The sequence below is a fragment of the Chiloscyllium plagiosum genome, chromosome 3, assembly GCF_004010195.1.
Source record: "Chiloscyllium plagiosum isolate BGI_BamShark_2017 chromosome 3, ASM401019v2, whole genome shotgun sequence".
Classification (NCBI taxonomy): Eukaryota; Metazoa; Chordata; class Chondrichthyes; order Orectolobiformes; family Hemiscylliidae; genus Chiloscyllium; species Chiloscyllium plagiosum.
The window spans coordinates 23,405,368-23,429,844 of NC_057712.1; the positions used below are offsets into that span (position 1 = coordinate 23,405,368).

The 24,477-nt window shown below is 39.5% G+C and overlaps 1 protein-coding gene across 12 annotated transcripts in view; it reads left to right on the forward strand.

Moving 5' to 3' along the window:
• Positions 1 to 22,606, forward strand: part of LOC122541729 (myelin transcription factor 1-like protein) — a 438,359-nt gene extending 415,753 nt beyond the window's left edge. For 11 of the 12 annotated variants that reach the window (XM_043678643.1, XM_043678679.1, XM_043678690.1 and 8 more), the window contains 4 exons: positions 7,511 to 7,614; positions 8,828 to 8,866; positions 10,364 to 10,507; positions 20,230 to 22,606. In XM_043678643.1, the coding sequence (XP_043534578.1) occupies positions 7,511 to 7,614; positions 8,828 to 8,866; positions 10,364 to 10,507; positions 20,230 to 20,370 (428 nt within the window). In that variant the 3' untranslated portion in view covers positions 20,371 to 22,606. The remainder of the gene's footprint in view (positions 1 to 7,510; positions 7,615 to 8,827; positions 8,867 to 10,363; positions 10,508 to 20,229) is intronic. The other variant, XM_043678620.1, reaches the window with a different exon arrangement.
• Positions 22,607 to 24,477: the final 1,871 nt, after the last annotated feature.

A 24,477-nucleotide genomic window follows, 5' to 3' on the forward strand; every position in this document is an offset into this window, starting at 1 on the left:
AATTTGCTTTGACACAGCGACAAGTAGGAGGATGTAAGAAATCTACAAAGGGCTATAGGTAGGTTAAGTGAATGGGCAAATATCTGGCAAATGGAATGGAATGTGGGAAAATGTGAAATTATCCAAATTGGCAGGAAACATTAAAAAGAAATATATTAATTAAGCGAAGAGAAATTGCAGAGATCTGAGATGGAGAGAGATCTGGTGTCCTGGTGCATGAATTGCAGATGGTTAGTTGGCAGGTACAGAAGGTAATCAGGAAACATAAGAAAATGTTTTTTGCAAGGAGAATTGAATGCAGGAGTAGGGAGGTTATGCTTCAGTTATACAGGGCATTGGTGAAACTGCATCTGGAATACTGTGTAAAGTATTGGTCACCATACTTGGAGAAGGATATAAATGCAATCAGAGAAGTTTTACAAAACTAATATCTGGAGTGAATGAATTGTCTTATGAGGAAAGGCTAGACAGGCTAGATCTGACTGTCCTAGTACATGAACTGCAAAAGATTAGCATGCATATACAGCAAATAATTTGGAAAGCAAATAGTATGTTATTATTTATTGCAACTGAATGCAAAAGTAGGAAGGTTATACTGCAGCTATACAGGGCATTTGTGAGCATTGTGTATTGTAATGGTCTCTTTATTTAAGGTGGGATATAAATATGTTGGAAGCAGTTCAGAAAAAGTTTGTTATTTTAATATCTGGAATGGGCTGGTTGTTTTATGAGTAAATTGGACAGTATGGGCTTATTTCACTGGACTTTAGAAGGCGAGGAGAAAACTTGATTTGAAACATACAGCATCCTTTGGGTTCTTGACATCATGAATGAGACAAAGATGTTTCTTCTTGCAAGACAATCTCGAACTGGAGGGCACTGTTTAAGAATAAGGCATCAACCATTTAAAACCAAGATAAGGAATTTTTTTCCCTCTCAAAGATCTTGAGTCTCTTCCTTCAAAAAGGCAATGGAAGCAGAGACTTTGAATGTTTTTAAGTCAGAGGTAATTAGATTTTTGATAAGTGAGGGATTGAAAGATAATCATGGGTTGCCGGGGATGTGGAGTAACTAGATTGGCTACAATCTTATTGAATAGCTGAGCACTCAAGGGACTGAGTGCTCTTAATTGATATATTCAGACATAACCTCATATTCCTTTCTCCATCATATGTTTAATTAGCTTCCCTCTAAATGTTACTTGCCTCCACGATTCCATGTGCAAATGAGTCAAGCATTTTAATGGTCTGAGTACAGAGTCTCTTCTTCATCTGTCTGCAGTTGTGACAAATTCAGCCACACCATCATCCCCAATGCCTCTCCACTGTCATCTCCTCTGTATGTGCTCCTCTAACTGTAGCCAGAACGTCACTTGAAATCTTAATGGAGGGCTGATGCCTGAAACGTTGACTCTCCTGCTCTACAGGATGCTGCCTGACCTGCTGTGCTTTTCCAGTACCACACGTTTTGACTCTGTCCCTTGCATTATCTTCTCTTTGTGTTCCTGCACTGTTGCCTGTGGTATCAGCTGAAAGTTTTGGGCTTTAACATTAGGGAACCATTGTAAAGGCTCATATTTAGAGGTGCAGGCATTTGGCAATTTACGTATCCAAGCAGTGATTTATCTCCTTTCCGAAGTTCATTACCAACTAACTGCAACATGAATCATATAAGATGCCATCAGAATTGTCAGGCAGTTAGTGGCTGAACCAGTTGCTGTGAAGGTATCACTGGAAGTTGCCTCCCTAAAGTATTTATTTTACATCTCTCATTGAGGAACTCAAAGATACCAATCACTCGATCCTCCCTGTTTCATCCTCAGCACTGCTTACTACCTCAGCTAACATCGGACCAGGCTGGTCTTTGACCTTGGGATATGCAAACTATGTGAAAAATGCCCATGGTTCATGGAAATAAATTAGGCTAGCGAATAAATTCTGTGCGGCAGCATTAGGCATATGTGACAGTTTCTAGGCCAGAGTTTTTTAGTGTAACATATTTGAGTAAGTCCAAGTCCAGAAGATGAATTATCCTGGTAATTCACCATGCATTATCTTAGTAATGGAAAATCTGCAATTTCCAAGTTTAGTAAATGGTTCTGATGTTTTTGAATGACTGTTGCTGTCAGTGGCAAAAGAACAACAGAGTCTGTTTTGGCTTAGAGCAGAAATTCTTCAAATCCAGCATTTGATCCAGCACAACATACTTCAACAAGGCATCTAAAAGCAAACAAAACACACCTAGGTTTTCAATCAGGCAGTTTAAGAATCCTCACTGAGTCACCGAGGCCCCAATCTGAATTCTGTGCAAGGCAGCAGGTTATGCAGGAGTTAACATCTCACCCACAGATTCCAGGTTAAATAAAAAAATGAAGTCATAAATTAAATTTAAATGATGTACATAAAGCAAAATGATATTTGGAAAAGCAGATGGAATTAGAAGAACATGAGAACATATGTTTTTGATACAATTTTGAAATCCAAAACATTCTTTAACTCCTGAAGGAATGGTACTCTCAATTGTAAAACAGAATTGTCAAAGCCACTAATTATCACTTTAACACAATGTTAAAACTTTGTTTATTTCAGAATGTATCAGCCCTATTTTAATTCTACTATGTTTACTGGGAAGTCAATGGGCAACTGCCCAATATCATGCCATTGCATTGAGTAACATGCACTGTTGAGTAACTGGCCATCTTTGACAGCAACTTTCAAATTTCTGGATATAATGGTGCATGTGCAGATGCCTGAAGTTTAAAAATTAGGCATCACCCATTTAAAACCAAGGCAAGGAATTATTTTCCCTCTCAAAGGTCGTGAGTATCATCCTTAGAAAGGGCAATGGAAGCAGAGACTTTGAATGTTTTTAAGTCAAAGGTAATTAGATTTTTGTCCAATTTACTCTTATAACAGTGAGTACTGTTTGCTTCGTTATTCTTTTCCAGGCAAAAATCCAGGCCTGTATACTTTGGTTAGTAGAGTGCTTACTGTTGCAAACAATCTGGTCTGCTTCAAAATATATGCTAATTATTTGTTGATATTTGTACAATCCCATCAAAAGGAGCATAGTAAAATGTTTTGTTTCCGAAACATTCACTTGTCACTGCTGGGGGAGACATGGGAAGGAAGGAGAGGGCTACAAAGTGTTTTCAAATCTTTCTAACGGTTTAACTTTTTAAAAAAATGTTCATGGCATTAACAATACTTTGGGCTGATGTTGATTGAAGCATATACTTAATTGAGGTCGATGCTACTCCTAGAGAAAATAAGATTGAAAACAAAAGAAAAAAACTCTCAGTAAAAAAAGAAATTTAAATTTACGATCTTTGTTTTTTGGTTTGTTTTGATTATACTTGAATTCGCCTGTTAAAGATAAGAAGCGAGGAAAATGGTGGAGGGTAACTCTGTTAATTAAAGATGTCATTAGTGTAATAGTGAGTGATGAGATTGTCTCAAAAAGCCAAGAAAGAGATTAGAAATACGAAAGGCAAGATATCACATGGGAGCACAGTTACACTGTGGGTAAGAGCAGACAAGAAATAATAAATGGGGCATGTTAGAAAGGGACCATAATAATTGTGGGTAACTTCAATCTACATTGTAGATTTGATCCACCCACATTTTCAATTTGAACACCCATGATATGGCTGAAGACACTGGATACTGCAGAGGCTACAGGGCTTGAACAACATTCTGGTAATAATATGAAGACTTGTGCTTCAGAATGCGCTGCACACCTACCCAAGCTATTCCACTGCTATACTGGCATTTGCCTGCCATTGTGGAAAATTGCCCAGGAATGCCCTGTGTTGAAAAAGCAGGACAATTCCGACACAGCCAATTCCTGGCCGATCTGTCTATGCTACATCATCAACAATATTGATTGATTGAGTCATCAGCAATTCTGGTAAGTGGCACTTGCAAAGGATTGACCTGCTCACTATCATTCAGTTTTGATTCTGCAAGGCCCATTCAGCTTCTGACCTCATTGCAGTCTTGATCTAAACGTGAACAAAAAGAGCTGAGCTGCAGAGATAAGGTGTGAATGAATGCTCTTATTATCAAAGCCACATTTTTCTGGGTGTAACGTCAAGGAGCCTGAGTAAAACTAGATTCAGTAGTAATCAGAGGGAAACTTCTCAACCAATTGGAGTTGAATGTGGCACAAAGGAAGACAGTGTGGTTGTTGGAAATCAAGCATCTCAGCTCCTGGACATCCAACCACCTTCAGCTGCTTTATCAATATCCTTGCCTCCATCATAAAGTCATAAGTGGGAATGTTTGGTGGTGATTGCACAACATTCAGTACTAATCGCATTGTCTCAGATACTGAAACAGTCTGTGTCCATGTGCAGTAAGACCTGGACAACATCCAGGCTTGGGCTAATAACTGATGGGTAATGTTCTCATCACATAATTGCCAGTCACTGACCATCACCTTGAAAACAGAATCTAACTATTGCCTCTTGATGTTCAATGGCATTGGTTACCCATTATCAAAACCCTGAGGGTTCCATTGACCAGTAACTGCACTGGACCAGCTAAATATGCATTGTGGCTACAAGAGCAAGTCAGAGACTAGGAATTGTGTGGTAATTAACATGCCTCCTGTTTTCCCACTGTCTGTCCACTTTCTGTAAGGCACAAGAGTGTTGTGGAATTCTCTCTACTTACCTGTATGATTGCAGCACTTATAAAATTCAAAAAGCTTAAAACAGTGCAAGTCCACACAGCTGGCTTGATCAGCACTCACATCCACCACCTTCAACATTCATTTCCTTCACCATCGACACATTGTGGCAGCAGCGTGTATCATTTACAAGATGCACTTCAATAACCCACCCAGGCTCCCTAGAAAGCACCTTCCAACCCCGTAACTTCTACTACCTACTACAAGGGCAGCAGATGCATGGCAACGTCAGCAGCTGCAAGTTCCCCTCCAAGGCACACAGAATCCTAGGAAGGAACTTCACTGTTTCTTCATTGTCACTGGCTTAAAATCTCATCCTAACAGCACTGTAGGTGTCCTCATATCCCAACCATTCGAGAAGGAAGCTCATCACCACCTTCTTCAGGGAAGTCAGTGTGGGCAGTAAGTGCTGGCCTAAACAGCAGCACCACATTACCATGAACAAAAATAAAATTATTGAGAAAATTAGGTTTGCAAGCATAGCCTGATATATGAGTTCATAAAGCAGCAATGGTAGAATGAAGAGAGGCTTTGTTGCAGAAGCACCAAAGAGGTGTTTCTGCAGCTGTACAGGGCCCTGGTGAGACCACACCTGGAGTACTGTGTGCAGTTCTGGTCTCCAAATTTGAGAAAAGACATTCTGGCTATTGAGGGAGTGCAGCGTAGGTTCACGAGGTCAATTCCTGGAATGGCAGGATTACCTTACACTGAAAGACTGAAGCGACTGGGCTTGTATACCCTTGAGTTTCGAAGATTGAGAGGGGATCTGATTGAGACGTATAAGATTATGAAAGGATTGGACACTCTGGCAGTAGGAAACATATTTCCACTGATGGGTGAGTGCCGAACCAGAGGACACAGCTTAAAAATACGGGGTAGACCATTTAGGACAGAGCTCAGGAGGAACTTCTTCACCCAGAGAGTGGTGGCTGTGTGGAATGCTCTGCCCCAGAGGGCAGTGGAGGCCCACTCTCTGGATTCATTTAAGAAGGAGTTGGATAGAGCTCTCAAAGATAGTGGAATCAAGGGTTATGGAGATAAGGCAGTAACAGGATACTGATTAGGAATGATCAGCCATGATTATATTGAATGGCGGTGCAGGCTCGAAGGGCTGAATGGCCTACTCCTGCACCGCTTGTCTATTGTCTATTGTCTATTGTCTATTGTCTATTGTCTAAGTCATGCCTATGGTCTACTACCAACTTAAATACTCTGGTGTCTTAGAAATTAATTCTTTCCTTGTCTGTCATAGTTTAATTTTAATGGATTAAAATTAAAATTATTGAGGATCTTGATGAATTCTTCTAATCCCCCTAAATCCTCAAATGATAACACAAATACAGAAGGCATTTTCACAATGTGAATATATCACATAATAAATGAGTTAGTGAGAGAGCAAAAAGGAACCCTCATAAACAAAAAAACAGCCTCTGAGAAAGTCTCAAGGACAGCCCTCAAAAACAAAAGGAACTTTTGTGCCCCGTGTAGGGAACATAGTCGCGTTCATAAAGAATTGTTTAGCCTTCAAGAAGCTCAGACCCATGATAAATTCATCCTTTTCGAGTTGACTAGCTGAAAGTAGAAAGTACCACAGGGACCAGTGCAGAGGTCTAAACTATTTATAATCTGTATCAATAACTTGGATATGGCAAGCCTATGCACGGTAGCTAAATTTGCCAATTACATCAAGATAATTAGGAAAGTAAGTTTCCAAGATTTGGCAGATTGATTAAAACATGGGCAAATGTGAAATTGCCCATTTTGGTAGGAAGATTAGAAAAGCAGTATAATATCTTTTATGGAAAGAGATTGACACAGATGGATCTGCGTATACTGGTACATGAGTCACATAAAGTTAATAGTTGGTCCAGAAAATAACTAGGAAGCCAAATGGAATGTCCAAGCTTATTGCAAGAGGAATGGAATATAAAACAAAGAACATTTTACAGCAGTTGCCAGGGCACTGGTGAGACTAATCTGAAGCGCTAATTCAATTTTTGTCTCCTTATTTGAAAAAAAATGATACAGTTGTTTCAAAAGTTGTTCAGGGAATGTTCACTCATATGTAAGGCTCATATTATGTTGGCTGTTTGAATTAGTTGGATCTAATATCCATGGCAGTGTCGGAGAATGAGAGGTAATCTTATTGAATGATCCACACAAAACACAAATATGAAGGAACTTGAAAGGGTGAACATAGATGATGTATCATTTTGTGAAGGACAGTAGAATTAGGGTACATGGTTTAGAATGAAGTCTCTTTTTAATATAGAAATAATGACAATGATTTTGCCTCAAAGGGTCGTTAATATGTGGAATTCTCTTTCCCAGAATGCATTGAATGATGGTCATTGAATTTATTCAAGACAGTTAGATTTTTGATAGACAAGGAAGTTAAGGGTTATAGGGGCAAATAGGAAAGTTGAGTTGAGACCACAGCTCAGCATAATTTCATTATTGCTGGAGCAGCTTCAAAGGACTGAATGACTTACTACTGCTCTTCGGACCGACATTCCTGTGTAACTAACACTGACACTGAATAAGAATTCACAAATCAGATTATGGTTTTTAAGAGAATTCATCAGTAATTTCCATCTAAAAGCTTAAAGTTTCAAAAGTTTCAGTCAATACTACCTCTCTTATAAACACAGTGCCATGTTAACATTAAATGAGAAAACTGAAGTTGATGTTTTCATTTTATTTGATGGCTAATATTTGCAGTTAATACCTCAATGAATAAAAATGTAAATTCTGAACTGTGCTCAAATAATTCAACAATTATCTGTGATTTTTTTTAGCTTTTATTTTTATTCCCTAGGGATAGAGAATGATGAAGAAATCAAGCAGCTGGATGAAGAAATTAAGGAATTAAGTGAATCTAATTCTCAAGTGGAAGCAGACATGATCAAACTTAGAACCCAGGTAGCATGTCTTTAAAGTCACAGTGTGTGTGCATGCCCAGAAAGTCATGCAGCCCTTCTGGTAAAGGTGCTGTATATTATTATCACAATAAAAGAATCAAATTGGATCCAGCCTTCTGGGTCTCTTCATCATTAACCCATTCATTGCTGCCAAACCCTAAAGTAGGCATGTTCTTGGGTTTCCTCCTAGCCACAGCCCATCATTGCACCCAACTAGCAATAGCCATGTCCTGCTGTTTAGTCAAAGAGAAAAGAGATGGTATTTTTAAAAGATTGGCACAGTCCAGAGGCAGAACCAGGAATCTGGTTTAAAAATCCAGCCTCAGCTCAGATTTCGCTGCTCCTCGGATGCTGTCTGAACTGCTGTGCTCTTCCAGCACCACTAATCCAGAATCTGGTTTCCAGTATCTGCAGTCATTGTTTTTACCTCCTACCTACTGAAGCCTATTACTCCTAATGTTTTATACACCAAAAGGGGTGTACTATACTTCAACCATCACAAATGGACCAGTGCACAGTGCTGGCACTGAACTATCCAGTGGTAATATTGGTTAGTAGACTGAAAAAGGCACTGCAGAGTGTAATTTGCAACTATCAGTGCCTGAGTTACAATGAATGCATCTCCGAGCTTCAGAATGTTGTTTTGCTCCTGGTCAGTGAATTTCCACTGTTTGGAATTTGATCTATGTGATTAGGACCATTAATTTTCTTAAAATATTGTATATGTTTCCTTTTAAAACTGCTCAGAAAGTGCCACTGAGCTCTTTTAAAACCCAAAATGACTCCACACTGGAGTAAAGTTAATATGCTATCAAGCCTAAGTATTAAGTTTATACACTGGTGAAATGATCATTCCCGAGTCAGATCAGAGCCTGGCCTGACAATAATATTGCCACTTTAGTGTCACTGCAAAGGGGAAACTGCTTCACAGTGACATAAAAGAGACAAAATAACAGTACCCTTGTGGATCAGCACAAGTGGATACCACCATCCCTTCATGAAATAATCTCCAAGCATATTTGGTTCCCAACTCACTACAAACTCTCTCACAATCACAATGTATGGTTCCATCATGTTAATGTCAAACAAATGTATGAGGTGTTGTAGCCAAAACAAGAATCTCAACGTGCTCTTCAGATGAAGTTCTCTATAGTAAATTTCTTGAATTCTTTATAATAGAAAGCATTTATTCATTTATATTTTCCCTTCTTTAGGTCCCCCACACCATGCATCAATCCCTGGCTGAGAGGGGGGTAGGTGATCTGCTGTCTTTGCCACTTTGTAACAGGCTACTCAGAGCTCTTCCGGAGTGTCCCAGGTTGACTTGCATGATGGCGTTATAAGTCTGAGCCGGTGGGGAAGCATCTGCTGGCCTTTGCTCTGCAATTCTCACAGTTACCTGGCTGAGATCACCAGATGTGAACCCACTTACTACCACTCAGCAGTTTAGTGAATTACTAAACCAGCACCAAATATATATCCTTATCAATATTTAGAAAATCTGCTAAAAAGAAGGAAAGGTGGGTTTTTGAACTTAAAAGGAGTAAAGAACTTCTAAGTAGTTAGGATAACCTTCAGTGTATGCAGCTTCCTAGGCCGCTGACAAACAAGAATGTACATGTAAAATTCTCCAACACCCCATCCATTATTATATTTTATAGAGATAAAAAACAAGGGTATCACTATTTTTGTACAACCTGGGACTGGATGCAGCATTATCAGCCCATCAGCATTACCAGACAAATTGGATACATCATCCATTAGGTAATTATGAATGGGATACTCCAACTGCCAAATTGCCATTGATTAGATTCCAGTGCTAAACTGTCTGAAATTGAAGCCCTTCCATTGGACAATGAATCAATTATCAGACTCCAGATACAGACACGCACTTTTCATTTTAAGTAGTCATGTTGGGAAGCTGATGGCCTGATTTTCACAAAGCTGGCATAGACACAAGCTTTGAAATTACTGTTGGTGATATTAGCAGATCAAAGTTAATGTGGAAGTATGATGTTCCTTTGTCTATTATCTTACCAGGGCATTAATCTATTTATTCCAAGTGGATTAATGCAGCTGATGGAATAGTGGATTTAGGAATGTCCTAGAGAGGAGTTAATATTGCCAACACTTATTTCCAGGCTATGGAGGAGTAGATTTTAAATGACAGGCCTCCCAAACACAAAATCTAGTTGACAATTTATGAATTACCCCTAGACTATTCAATTCAATTTGTCTTGGCCTTGTGATTGTACTGGACAAAGATTAAAATCTGAACATTTAATATTTTTGTTTTTTGTCATAAAAGTTACATGCAATTCCTTTATTCATAATTCAAATAAAAATGTTAAGTGATTCACAGTAAAGGAATTATTTAGGAGAGTGCAAGGCTTTACTACATTAATCTTCACACAGTAGAATTTCAAGGCCTCTGGTTCTGAATTTGGTACAGAACTTTTCCCTAATTTTCAGTCCTTCAGAATTAATCTTGATGTATTTTAATTGGTATTGTATGTTACTTTTCAGATTACTAATTGGCATTGCACATTTTACATATAGATTCTTAATTGTGTTTCTAGGGATTAGTAATTAATAATTGCTGTTGTATTCTTTTTATTAGTACCTAGTTTTGTATGCTTTACCTTTAAGTTCCTAATTGATGTTGTGTGTGTTACCTTAAAGATTAGTAATTGATGTTGTATAATTTAACTTCGAGGTTAAGACTTGGTGTTGCATGTTTTGCTTTGCAGATCACAACAATGGAAAATAACTTAAAAACGATAGAAGAGGAAAACAAAGTAATTGAACAACAGAACGAATCCCTTCTGCATGAGTTGGCCAATCTCAGTCAGTCTTTGATCCACAGCTTAGCCAACATTCAATTGCCACACATGGTAAGGTCAAAAATAAAAATACTTATATGATACATTTGTCAAAACCATGGCATGACAGAACTGTGATCATCTGCCCTGTGAATTACTCAGATGTATCTTTCAGTGATAACTTGTTCAATCTATTTAAAATCTACAATATCACCATAAGAGTTTGCACTTGCCAGAGAAAATATCCTTTTCCAAGAATATCGGGTTGACTTAATCCTTAAAGAGGATTTGGGTGGAACAAATACAAAATGCTGCGCTGGGTGTATTTTCACTCACATAAATCAATTAGATGCCTTTGAGCAATAAGTGAGAAAGGCTGTCTGCTGCCATGGAAACATTTGTTACTCAAGATGAAGAGCAGCAGGAGTTTGAGGAAGTTTCCCAAGGTTGGAGATGGTTATCCAGGTGGGGGAGGCAACAGATTTCCTTGAGGGTTCCACAAGAAGACTTTTTTCTTGTGTTATAAATGGAAATTTCAGTGCCGCCATGCAGGGATTCTATCTGCAGATCTGCTTCAGCTGCAAGGAAACCATCAGGTTTCCATGCTTGGATTGCACTTGAGGATTACATTAATGTATTAGGAACTCAGTCTCTACTTGTTCATTATCCTCCACCCTGCTTCTCCTGCTTCTGATGAGTAATTCACCTGCCCACAAACCATTTCAGGTTAAGATTGAAAATAGCACGGAAGGATCAAGTTTCCCAGGGGTAAGTACTCTGCTTATTTGGAGCTGCCCACACTTCTAATTTCATAGCTGATCCATCCAAATATTTCTGGAAGGAAACTAACAGAGAATTGTAATCCTTCTAATGTACCATTCACACCCACGTCTTGCCTTCTTGCAGTGGCTAGAGATAATTTCTCAGTCAATACTGTGTATTTCCTGATGCAGAGGCATACAACTCCCCTTCCACTGCCAATCTATAAAATCCACCATAAAGCCAATCCGCCCACCCAAAACCTGATTGCCCTCAGTGATATTACACTGGGAACAACCTTAATTCATTTAGCCCCCATCTGAGAAGAGGTCATGCATTAGAGAGCTGCTGACCAATCAGATTCACCCAAAGCTCATAGTCGCAGCAGCATTTGGTCCGATTGGTCGTCACTGCTGGCATTATTCGTGTAGGAATGTTCATTCATATCAAAATATTTCCAAATTTTCCAACTCCATCTTCAACTTTCTCATTTATTAGTGCATCCAAATATTGTAGCAAAATGCATTAGATAAGGAAAATAAGGAAAAGATTGAGACAGAATCTGGTCTCAGTCAGTTAATTCTGGTAAACTTGTTTATTCTGTGTTCAACTCTTATATATTGAGTCTGTGTCAGTAGTGAGCCTGGGTCACCTGGAGTACATGTTGCAAATTCAGTTGCCCACTGCAACATCTTTCTGGTCACAATGACCATTTGGTAGTCTAGGGAGGGGTGCAGTCTCAACAGGTAGCACATATCAGAACATCAGCAACTCATGTGAAGTTTATAATCCGACAGTCAGTATGCATCAAGCGCTTGTTCCCTGACAAAGTACAGATTCATAAAATAATCATCAAGTATTAATTAAAGGCTAATGGAAGACTGACAGGATTTCTCATTTGATCATTTTCAAAGATTCGGGTTAATTTTTGGTGTTGTTTGCCAAGGCATAAACAGGGTTGTAAAGACTTGAAGTGGTCTGAGCTCACATACAGCCACATTTACAATGGCACTTTGGTTGCTGCTATCTTAGAATGCTTGATCTGAGTTCAGAGCAATATTCACTGCCTGCTGCCAGCCCAGGATTCCTTTGCAACCACCTCTGTCTCAGCTCCAACTACTAGCTTATTTCCCTTAGAAAACAATTTTCTCAATAGCATTTGTACACACAAGTTCTGGGAAATGATCATTTCCAACAAGATGGAATCCAACCATCGACCCTTGACATTTAGTGGCATAACTGTAGCTGAATCCCCCCCCATCCATAACCTGGGGATTGTCATTCATCAGAAACTGAATGGAAGCAGCCACTTAAGTGCTGTGAGATTAGGTCAGAGGCTGAGATTTCTGTGATGAAAAACTTACCTCATGACTCCTCAAAGCCTGTCCACCATCTACAAGGCACAAGTCAGGAGTGTGATGGGATACTCTGAAGCTGCCTGGATGCGTGCAGCTCCAAACACTCAAGAAGGTCAACACCAAACAGAACAAAGCAGCCTGCTTAATTGGCACCCCATCTAACACCCTCGGCATGCACTCTGTTCACTCCTGAAGTACAGCAGCATCACTGTGTACCAACTATGAAAGAATTGCAGGAACTCAACTGCCTCTAAAACTACATCTTACAAACATATATCGAGAGAGGGTTTTTTATAGGACAGAAAATACCCTTAACCCATCATGTCCACATTGGTCATCAAGCATCTAATTGTTCTAATCCCATTTTCTAACACTTGGCCCATAGCCTTGTCTGCTCTGACATTTCAAATGCTCATCTTAATATTTCACAAATGTCTTGACCATTCCTTTTAAGTAATGAGTGCCCAAAACCCTCAATTACCTTAAAGCAGTGTCCCCTTGTTCTCAACCCCTTGAGCAAAGGTAAAAGTTTCTCCCTATATACCCGACCTATGCTCCTCAAAACTTTGTACACCTCAAACAGATGTAGGCCCCACCCCATCCCTGCCCTCCTCGATTTTCTCTGCTCCAAGAGAAACAACTCTATATGGTCTCCCTTCAAAGCTAAGTCATTCCAGTCCAGGGAATATCCAGGTGAATCCTCTCTGTGGATTCTCCAGTGCAACTCCAATCCATCCGATGGTGTGGCAGCCAGAACTACACACAGTATGCCAGCTATTGCCTAACTAATGTCTTACACAGCCCCAGTCAAAGGCAGTATCCCACAGGCTTTCGTAAACACCTTACCTACCAGTCCTGCCACTTCCAAGGACAATTGGAAATGCAACCCAAGTTTCTCTGAACGTCTGCACTTGTTAGGGTCTTGCCATTCAACATCTACTCTCTTGTTTTATTTATTCTCCCATCACCTCATATGTTTCAGGAACAAATTCCATTTCCTATTGTTCAGCCCATCTGACCAGTCCATCTATACCATCCTGTAACCTCAGACTTGTCTCCTCACTGTTAACTACACCACCAAGTTTTGTGTCATCTCCAGATTTATTGATCACATCTCCTATATTCATTAATTTACACAGCAATCAGCAAGTGATCCAGCACTGAATGCTATGGTAACATCACTGACCATAGGCTTCCAGTCACAGAAACACCCTTCAAGCATCACTCTCATCTGCCTTATGGTCATAGCAAAAAAAAACACAGAAGGATCTTTCTTTCAGGATGTTAAATGGATCAGGTAGATCCGGTGGACTTGCTGCTCAAGACTAAAAGAATCGACTCAATGAGGCCAATGATGCAGATAAAGAGCTGGACTTTATTTAAATGGAGATAAACTGCACAGAGCTACAGAACAGGGAAATACAGACTTGCATGAATCACAAAAATGTAGCATCCAAGTTCAGTGTGGGAAACAGAAAAAGCAAATGAAGCATTAGTCTTTCTTTCAAAGAGGTTGGAGTTTGAAACTGTTGAGGTCTTGCTAAATCTCTACAAGGAACTAGTCTGACCACACCTAGAATAATGTGAAAAGCTATGGTTCCTTTATCGAAGGAATGATAAAATGACATTGGAGGCAGCCTGGAGAAAGTTCAGGAGGTAGGATTTGAGTTATGGGGAGAGGCTGAACAGGCTGGAGCTGTTTTCCCTGGAGCGTCGGAGGCTGAGGGGTATGGATACGGTAAATAGACAAAGTCTTTTCCCTGGGGTCGGGGAGTCCAGAACTAGAGGGCATAGGTTTAGGGTGAGAGGGGAAAGATATAAAAGAGACCTAAGGGGCAACTTTTTCACACAGAGGGTGGTACGTGTGTGGAATGAGCTGCCAAAGGAAGTGGTGGAGGCTGGTACAATTGCAACATTTAAGAGGCATTTAGATGGGTATATGAATAGGAAGGGTTTGGAGGGATAGGGGCCGGGTACTGGCAGGTGGGACTAGATTGGGTGGGGATATCTGGTCGGCATGGACGGGTTGGACCGAAGGGTCTGTTTCCATGCTGTACATCTCTTTGACTCTATGACTCTAGAGGGATTTTCTTATGGGGTGAGGTTGGGTCAGTTGGACCTGTAAGCATTGAACTTTAGAAGGATATGAAATGTTATTGAAACATAAGATTTTTCAGGGTCTTGACAGATGTTGAGAGGTTGTTTGTTCTGTGAGAGAGTCTGGGAACAGCGGGCATCAGTCAGGGATCAGTCATTTAAAACACGGTTGTGAAGGAATTTTTCCTCAGAGAGAGGATTTAATCTGTGGAATCCTTTGCCACAGAACGCTACCGAGGATGAGTTGTTATATATACGTAAGGCAGAAGTACACAAATCTTTAATCAATAGGGAATCAAAGTTTATGGGGATAGGTTAGGAAAGTGTATTTGAGAATTGTCAGATCTGTAATGATCTCATTGCATTGTCAATGTTTCCTACTTAGCTGACAACATGTGCTGACTTGGAAAGATGGTCATATGCAACTTCCACACTCAGAATCATCTATTTCTGTTTTCTGTTCAATTCATAAGTTCATTGTGAACCATGTGCAGTCATAACTACAATAAAAATAAAACCCAGGTAGCACTAATAATAGAGGGCTGGATTTTACAGGACTTCACGTTCCACATAACCACAACCATCCTCCCTCCTAGAACTTTATAGTCATTCAGCAATCCATGCATAAAAAATCCTGCCATTTTGATACTGAGTAGGGAGTTGATTTGCCCAGAGCGAGATTTCCATCCCCAAGTGGGAGGAAGCCGTGCCTTAGAGAGCCCCCAGCCAGTCAGTTTGGCCACAGGTCTATACTCCTCACAAGACCAGGCCACAGGTCTATACTACTCACATGGCCAGGTATGAGTGGTGGCCAATGTTGGGACTATAGCCAGTCCCCAAAGAAGAGGGTTTGGAGTATGCTGAAGGTGGCAGGGCCCAGTGAGAAGAATCTGGGAGGGGTGTCAGGTTCAAAAGGACAGCAATGTGGTTGTTGAAAAGCATGTATGATCTGCGGTGGAGAGGTTGGGATGTTCATTACCTTTGATGTGTCTCCCAATAGAAGATCCCCTCTGTACCTAACACCAGCCCATTCTGTAAAAGCAGTCAGGCCTGAATAGCATGGGTTCCTCCTATTGCAAGTAAAATCAGTGAGATGAAGCACATCAGTGGCTCAATGTGCCTAAGGGCAGTCAGGTCACAACGTCTTTCAACCCCCTCTCCCTCCCTTTCCTCTATAAATTGTCTGGAGCAGAGGAAAAGGCAGTGGGCAAAATTCATGCTGCGTTTTACAAACCCCTCCCTTCAAAGTTGCCAATGAATGGCTATGAAATTCTACCCTTCCTTTACAAAGATTACAATGGCTTAATAACAACTATGAGCATCGGAAAATGTGTAGGAAAATTAGTCCACTAAGCTAGCCCTGCAATACCATCACATTTGATCGATACCTCAACTGGAAGTCAGTTAGCTCTTTGGCTGGATGACCAATTCACAGTGCAGAGTGATGCCGACAGCGTGTGTTTGATTCCTGCACCAGCTTAGGTTGCCAGGGAGGACTGTCCTTCTCAACCTGAGGCATGGTGACCCTCAAGTTAAAACACTACCAGTTGTCTGCCTCTAATGAGAGACCAGCCCTACAGTAGGACGATGAGTGCTTTATACCTCAACTCCATTTAACCACCTTTGTTGCAGAGACCTTGCAGCTCTCACGAAAATCTATCAATCTCAACGTCTATAATTTACAATGTTCACAACTTTGTGAGGCAACAAGTTGCAGATTTAATTACTCTATCTGAGGTGTATCGCTCGCTTCCAGCTTTCACTCTTAAATGTACTTTTAAATTTTGGCCTCTTCAGAATACTCCAAATTTTTCTGCCAAAAGAAATATTTTTCTTTTATTACCTTGTTGACTCCCTAATTTATTTTTCGACACCTCAGTTACATCAGGCCCTCAATCTGATAAATTCACATCCATACAACACATATTTGTCTATCTGTTCTTCAAGTTTAATCATTCAATCCATGTGTTAATTCAGTAAATCTGTGCTGTGCATCCTGGATCAGTATATACCTCCTGAGCTCAATTCTAAATGCTATCCTCCAGATCGTGTTTGACCAAAGTTCTATTCAACTGAAGGTCACTTCTTTAATTTCCAACACCTTAGGCTTTTTGATGACTTTTTGTACATATATTTTCAGTGATTTGCATGGTCTGAAACCAAAGTTTCTGTAGTGCTCCACAGCTGCCATGGTTTTTACCCCATTTACTTTGAAATCTAAAATAACCTTTTGAGTTCAGGTCTGATGACTACACATTAAGAGCCCAGCTGTCTTAAACAGCACTCTGTAGATGTTAAAGGATTAAGCCAATAAATTATGCTGTACAGTATTTGTACTTAATTGTGTTTCATTATTACAAGTCCACAACCTGAATGGACATAATATGCTCTTTATAATAAATAGCATAAACCAAATAGAATATGCAAAAATTACTTCATTAATGTTCAGATGAACGTAGCTGTGTTTATCAAATATTTTTGATCATCAAGGAAATTCAATCCACTTCAAAGCCAATCTTGCATAAATTTCATTATACTATAATCTCGAAGACCAATTGTATTTATTCATCCTGTCAAATAGTTGAGTATAGTGAACGGAGAGTACAGATGGGCACTCTGAGTAAAAGCTTTACAATTTATGCAGAAGGTACAGCAGATCGATCCACTGTCCTTTTGCCTCTGGAACCTGAGTTTCAATCTGACACTAGTTAGAATCATACAATCACTAAAAGGTACCCTACAAAAGAGGCCCTTCGTCCCATCAAGTCTGCACTACAAAAAAATACTGTAAATCTGCACTAGTCTCACTTTCCAGTGCTTGGCCCATAGCCTTGAGTGTTATACTGTTTCAAATGCTCATCCAAGTACTTTTGAAGGTTGAGTTTTACCGACTTAACTATCCTCTTTGGCAATGTCTTGCAGATTGACACTACTTTCTGGATGAAATAAATTTTCCTCAAATTCTCCTTTAAGCTTTTAGTTAAAATTAAGCCTCCTTGTTATTGACCTTTCAACTAAGGGGATTAGCTGCTTTCAATCCACCCTGACCATGCCCCTCATATTTCTATACACCTCAATCAGATCCCCTCTCAGCCTTACCCTCTCTAAAGAAAACAAGCCAAACTTTCTTTCTAGCTTATAGCTATGTAATAGCGAAACTGTTGCACTCTTAGCAACATCCTGGTGAATGTCCTCTACACACCATCCAATGCAATCACATCCTTCCTTTAGTGCAGTGACCAGAACTGCACACTGTACTCCAGATGTGGCCAAACCAATGTTTTCACAGCTCCAATGTAATCTCCCTGCTGTTATAATCTATGACTCAGCTGGTAAGTGAAGTATGCCACATGCCTTTGTAACTACCATATTAACCTGTCTTGCCACCTCAAGAATCTGTGGACCACACCACAAGATCCCTTTGTTCCTCTGAGCTTCCCAGTGACAGAGAGCCATTCACTGAGTATCCCTTTGCCTTGTTACTTCGTCTGTATCACCTCACACTTATCAGGATTAAATTCCATCTGCCCTTCTCACCAATCCACCAATATACTCCAGGAGCCTAAGACTTCTCATTGTCAACTACCTGGGCAAGTTACATGTCATCCACCAACTTACTTATCGTTCGCCCATATTCTAATCTATCTCCTTTATATATTATCACAAAATATAAGATGTCCAACAACGAGCCCTGTGGTACGCCCCTGGGCACCATCCTTGGTCACACAAACAGCCTTCTGCCACCATCTTCTGGATCCAACTTGTCAAGCTACCCTGGATCCCATGTGCTTTAACCTTCTTTAACAGTCTCCCTTGTTGGACCTTGTCAAAGGATTTGCTGAAATCCATGGAAATTACATCAACTGCAGTACCATCACTGACATACCTGGTCACATCCTTGAGAAATTCAATCCAAAATTTGTTAGGCATAACCTTTCTCTGACAAAGCCATGTTGATGATCTCTGATTGCACCATGGCTGTCCTAGGGGAAATAAATTCTCTCCTTCAGAATTTTTTTCAATCGTTTTCCTACCAATGATGTGAGATTCACAGTCTGTAATTCCCTGGTTTATCTCTACCACTCTTCTTGAAAAATGGAATCACAATAGCTGTCGTCCAGTCTTCCTGTACTTCTCCTGTGGCTAGAGAGGAGCTAAAAAATTGGATTATAGGCCCTGTAATTTTATCCCTCATCTCCAATAGCAGTCTGAGGTACCACTCATCAAGACCTAGGGATTGGTTCAATTTTAAGTCCGCCAAAACCTCCAATATCTTCTCACTCCCTATCTCAAACTGCTGAAGAAACCCACTTCCTGAAATTGTACCGAAATCCTCCTTCTCCCTGATGAAGATAGATGTGAAGTATTCATTTAACAACCTAACAGTGTCCTCCAGCATCAAGTGCAAATTACACTCCTGATCCCTAACCTATCCTTGGTTATCCTCTTACCTTGACACACTTATACAATATCTTTGGATTCTCCCTAATTTTATGCACCAACGTTTCTTCATGTGTCTTATTTTCTTTCCGAATTGCTTTCTGAAGTTTCCCCCTGCGCTTTCTATATTCCTCGAGGGCCTGTGCTAATTTGTTCCCTTTGTCCCTGTTAGTAATATAAAAATCACTTTCTGATGGCAGTCCTAAATAATATTAGTTTGAACAGCAAAACTCTTGTCACTATTGGGTGAATACCCAAAAAAGAAGTTGATTATTTTACCTTATTATAAAAAATATGTGCAATCCTTAAGTTAATTTGGATGTGAAACATTAAAACATAATGTGGCGATCATGGGATTTTTTTTGTGGGGTCAAAGTCAAAGCCCAATTGCAGGACAGGTTAGAAATCATTTGTCTGACATTAACTTAATGTAAAATGGAAATTTGAAAGGTAATGCTCCCAGCGCTTACATTGTTCAATACAAAATATAGATCCAAATAATCATTGTTGCAGCAACCTTTTTTTCCTCATCTTTTATGAGTTAGGGAGCTTCACTATCCATTACCATGCAGTGTTTACTTGATATTTCCTGTATAGATATGCTACAATTTGATAATGCACTTGAATTAGCAAACGTAAATGATACACAAACGCATTGATGTGTCGATAAACTGGTGGCTTAAAATTGCATGTGTGAGGATGAAGCGTAACTTTGTATGGCATTTTACAGTTCAGAAAATTAATCAGGTTCATTGAAAAATTAACTGATTGCCAAAGGATTAAAGAGTTATTACAGATTGCTTTGCAATGTTTATTAGAGATTGGTTGATGTTACTAAATCAAAGGTGTCACATAGGGTGCACCACTCCTCATGACCACCAGCCAAACTTGAAGGCAAGTTGCAGAGACATTTTTTGGATTTGCAAAGAGGTGATAACCTGACCAGCAGTGTGTGTGATAGGATTTGTCCTTACAGCTCATAGCATCCTTGCATGTATGAACTACACAAAGTGATATTCCTTTTCACAACTTATGTGGTACTGATGAAATGGTGTGTGATGCATTCATTTAAACTATTCTTACTTGATGCGTGAAGGATATTTTTCATAAGATGTCTGACATTTGTTTTCTATTGTGTAGGATCCAATAAACGAACAGAATTTTGATGCCTATGTGACGACTTTAACGGACATGTATACAAATCAAGATCGTTACCAGAGCCCAGAAAACAAGGCCCTTCTGGAAAACATAAAGCAAGCTGTGAAAGGAATTCAGGTCTAAGGACCGCTTTCTGGTTTAAAAAGAGATCTTGCTAGGATGCCTCACATTTTTGCTGCTCTAATTTACCAGACAGTGTTGAATATCAAAACTTTATTTCTGTTACAAAAGGTGTTATGCGTAGGAGACTTCATAATGATTTTATGTCCTGCTTTGAAAATAGTAATTGCATTTAATATATAGTTTTTAAAAACATTCACATTTTGTACGTTTTCATATGAGATGACATAGTGTAATATGCCATGTAATGTTTATAGCTGCCAACGTATGCACTTTTTTTGAGTGTATACTCTTGAATGGTTGACGGAACAAAAAAAGAATAGGATACGAATTCTTCCAAATGCTTTACAAAAATGGGAAGAATTCAATGTAACAAATTGACTTTGACAGATAACAGAAAGCTTGGGAGCATGTGAGCTATGATCTGACTATGTATCGCTATCACTTGGATACTCTGATTTTGTGTCTCATATGGGAGATTGTGTTTTACAGAATTTAAAAAAAAGAATTTATGTGCATATTGTTTAATAGACAAGGATTGGTAGCGAAAATGCTCTAGTTTTGAACAACGCTTTAAAAATATTATGCGCTTTAGTTTTAAAAGGATTACAGTTAGGTAGGGACACTCAAATGAAATTATTGTTTTGGGGATTTTAGAACAATGATTGAAATAATGAGTAGCTTTAAGACTGTTTTAGTTTAAGGTTTGGTGAATTAGCCCTATGTCCTCACTGTCCTGCATTACTTCTAGTTAAAGAGAAAAGCAGTGGGGTTCATGCTTAAAACAAAGTAGCCCAGTGAGGGCCCAGGGCTAAGCTCCAAGACAAGATAACTTGACAGGAGGATTACTTACATACTGCACTGATTGGTGCTGTGACTTCAGCAGCCTTCTAGGCCATAAGATGCTTACAGCAATGCACTTCAATGAACATAGGACGGCCACTGAATGCCACAGCACACTTTCTGTGAAGTTAATTTGTCTTGAAGTTTACAGTACATGTTAATCTGTACTATGGGTCTCTGTAGAAGGAAGTATGGGTTTTATACCTTATTAATAATTTCATCTGACTGGAACTTACAGGGTCACTGTCCCTCGAAACCTGCCAGTTCTACTTTGCACTTACCTTGTCCTATATCCACAGTGTAATAAGGTGTGCAATTGTTGATTGTCATCAGTCACATGACACAAATCGCATGAGTCTGAACAAATGAAACACAGAAGCCTGCGTGGCCACCGTTGCGGCAATAGCCATAATGGAAACTACTGGGTACAATGCTGTCATAACAGGAATATGATACAATGTTCAATGTGAATATGTAGTCCCAGCAGCACTTTATTCATAGTCGTTGTGCAAAACTTGCAAAGTTTTCCCAATGGACAAATTCTTAACTAGCTGGGAAAAAGATTCTGTAATTATTATGGGTGTGTGTGGCATTGAGCCTGCACGGTGCCCACTTTCTGTTGTGCTATTAGTTGTAGCTGCCATGTTCAGAATTGCCTTTTTGAGAGCTAAAGCAAGGTGCTTGTCTTTCACCTTATGCCATATATATACATATATACTTGCCCTAGCCTCTTTTAGGGCTTTGTTCTTCATTGACTGCATCCGCCTTTTTTTCCACTGCATTGTGTCTGCAGCTTCTATGCCAATATAGTAATGCTTTTAATAGAGTAAGAGCTAGTTTGACTTTTGGATTATTACTGTTCTCACCTATGTAAATGGAAAAGGGATTTTAAGCACAAATCTGCTGCTCATCTAATGTTGGTACATAATATCGAATCAAAACGTACCTGTGACTCCGACATAGTGAACACAGACGTGTCACGTATTAGAATGCTAACATTTCATAAGGATTATTGCAGATTCGTCAGAGTTTATTTATAATAACTTATTGTTCATATTCATTTCTAAGTTAATTTAAGTGATATTCATTTATTAAGACAGGATTTTGTATAAACTATTTATTGTGCTCTCTGTGGAACTGAAGTTTGATTTATTTTTGTACAACACAGCATGGATTTGTTGACATTTTAATTTTGCTATAAATGTGTAAAATCACAAGTTGCTGTGATGATTCATTTTTAAATTGTGAACTTTGTACAATTTTGTCATGCTGGATGTTGACACATCTTACTATAAATAAAATTGTGTTGCCACATTTGTAGCACAGTGGTTCTCTGATCAGTGTTAACATTTTAACTTTAATGTATGTACTGGCAGCTGTGGCAAATAAATATTCAGCTAATATAATAAGTATTTCATGAACTCTGCCCTCTTATTGTCATACTTTTGCATGCCACGCCTTATCAGGCATGGACCTCGCTTATGCATGCAACTTTGTAGTCTTGGGGCTTACTGGCCTTCTAGGGAGTTACGCCCTTGATATCACCTCTAAAGAAAGCACCAGGAGTTAGGCAAGAGGACGCAGAATTTAGTTAAAGGCTATCGCTTTTGTTCCCAAACATAATGAAAACAGGATAATGGAAAACCTGACTTGACCTGAGGGCAACCTTCTCAGTGCAAAGTCAAATTAAATTAAAATAAACCTCCAAACAAGAATTGCTTTCCTGCTGGCACCGCAGGTGGTTACAATGGCCTGGATGTCTCTCTGACGGCCTCGTATCACCGCCTGGCTGTGAGAGTCTATCATTTCACTGCAAATCTTCCCTTTTACTGAAAGAGGGGCAAACCCACAAAGATGTAAACAAATGTTTAATACTTTGTACATTGCAGCAGCTTGGCAAGTAAATACTGTTAGGTGAAATAATGCACTTAATTATTCAGTTAATGGCAAAGAAATGATGGATTTAAGACATCAACTGCTTTGATGAAGAACGTAGGATGGGCAAACTCCAGGCTGATTGGAAGCCTGTTGCTCTGATAATTAAACCAGATGTTTAGTGGATGTGGATTCTCAGTGAGGCATCACTATTTTGAACTGCTTCATTGCTACGTATATCAAGATTTCATTTGTGTTCATTAAGTAAGCTATAATATCTATGTTGTGTTCAAGTCTTAGTTATGCAGAAGCACAGATGTTCGGGAAATAATGTACCAGACATTTTTTTTAAAATACACATGCAAGTAAAGACTATTAATTCCAGCATACTGCTCCATCCAGACCATTCATGCACCATTTAATCATTCAACCTCAGGAAGAGGCATAAAGGGAAAGGAAGGTATTTGGGAAAGCTCAAAGCGAAGATGTGGGGAGAGCAGTGTAGGACACCTAAATAAAGAAAATAAATGAACGGTATTCTTTGTTAATTGATTGCAAAAAATGTTAAGTTTGCTGAAAAGACACATTTTGTCAAAGCTTTCTTCTTGCACCAATCAGGACATTTGCAAGCATATTAATATAAATTAGAGCAGGAGTTTTATGTTGCAGAGTGATACAGCACGGAAATAGACCCTTTGGTCTAACCAGTCCATGCCCAACATAAGCTCAAACTGAACTAGTCCCACCTGCTTGCTCCTGGCCCATATCCCTCTAAACCTTTCCTATTCATATATCCATCCAAGCGACTTACAAATGTTGTAATTTTATCCACGTCCACCACTTCCTCAGGATGTTCATTCCACATGTGAACCATCCTCCGTGTAAAACATTTTTCTCATATCATTTTTAAATCTCTCTGCTCTCAACTTATAAATGTGCCCCCTAATCTGGGGAAAGGACAACTACCATCAACTCTATACCTCTCATTATTTTATAAACGTCTATCAGGTCACCACTCGACCTCCCACACTAACCAGCCTCTCCAGTCCTCCTTATAACTCAAACTTTCCATTCTCGACAATATCCAGGTAAATCTGTTCCGAACCCTCTCCAGCTAGATAATATCCTTCCTATAACTGGGTGACCAGAATTGGACACAGTATTCCAGAAGAGGCCAATGTCTTGTGCAACCTCAAAATAACGTCCCAACTCCTATTCTCGAGGGACTGAGCAATGAAGGCAAGTGTGCCAAATGCCTTTTTAACCATCCTGTTTATGTGTGATAGAAACTTTAAAGAATTATGTACCTGCACCCATAGATTCCTCTCTTCTACAACACTAACCCAGGCTCTACCATTAATTGTATAAGCCCTCCCCATCGAAGAAGAGCAT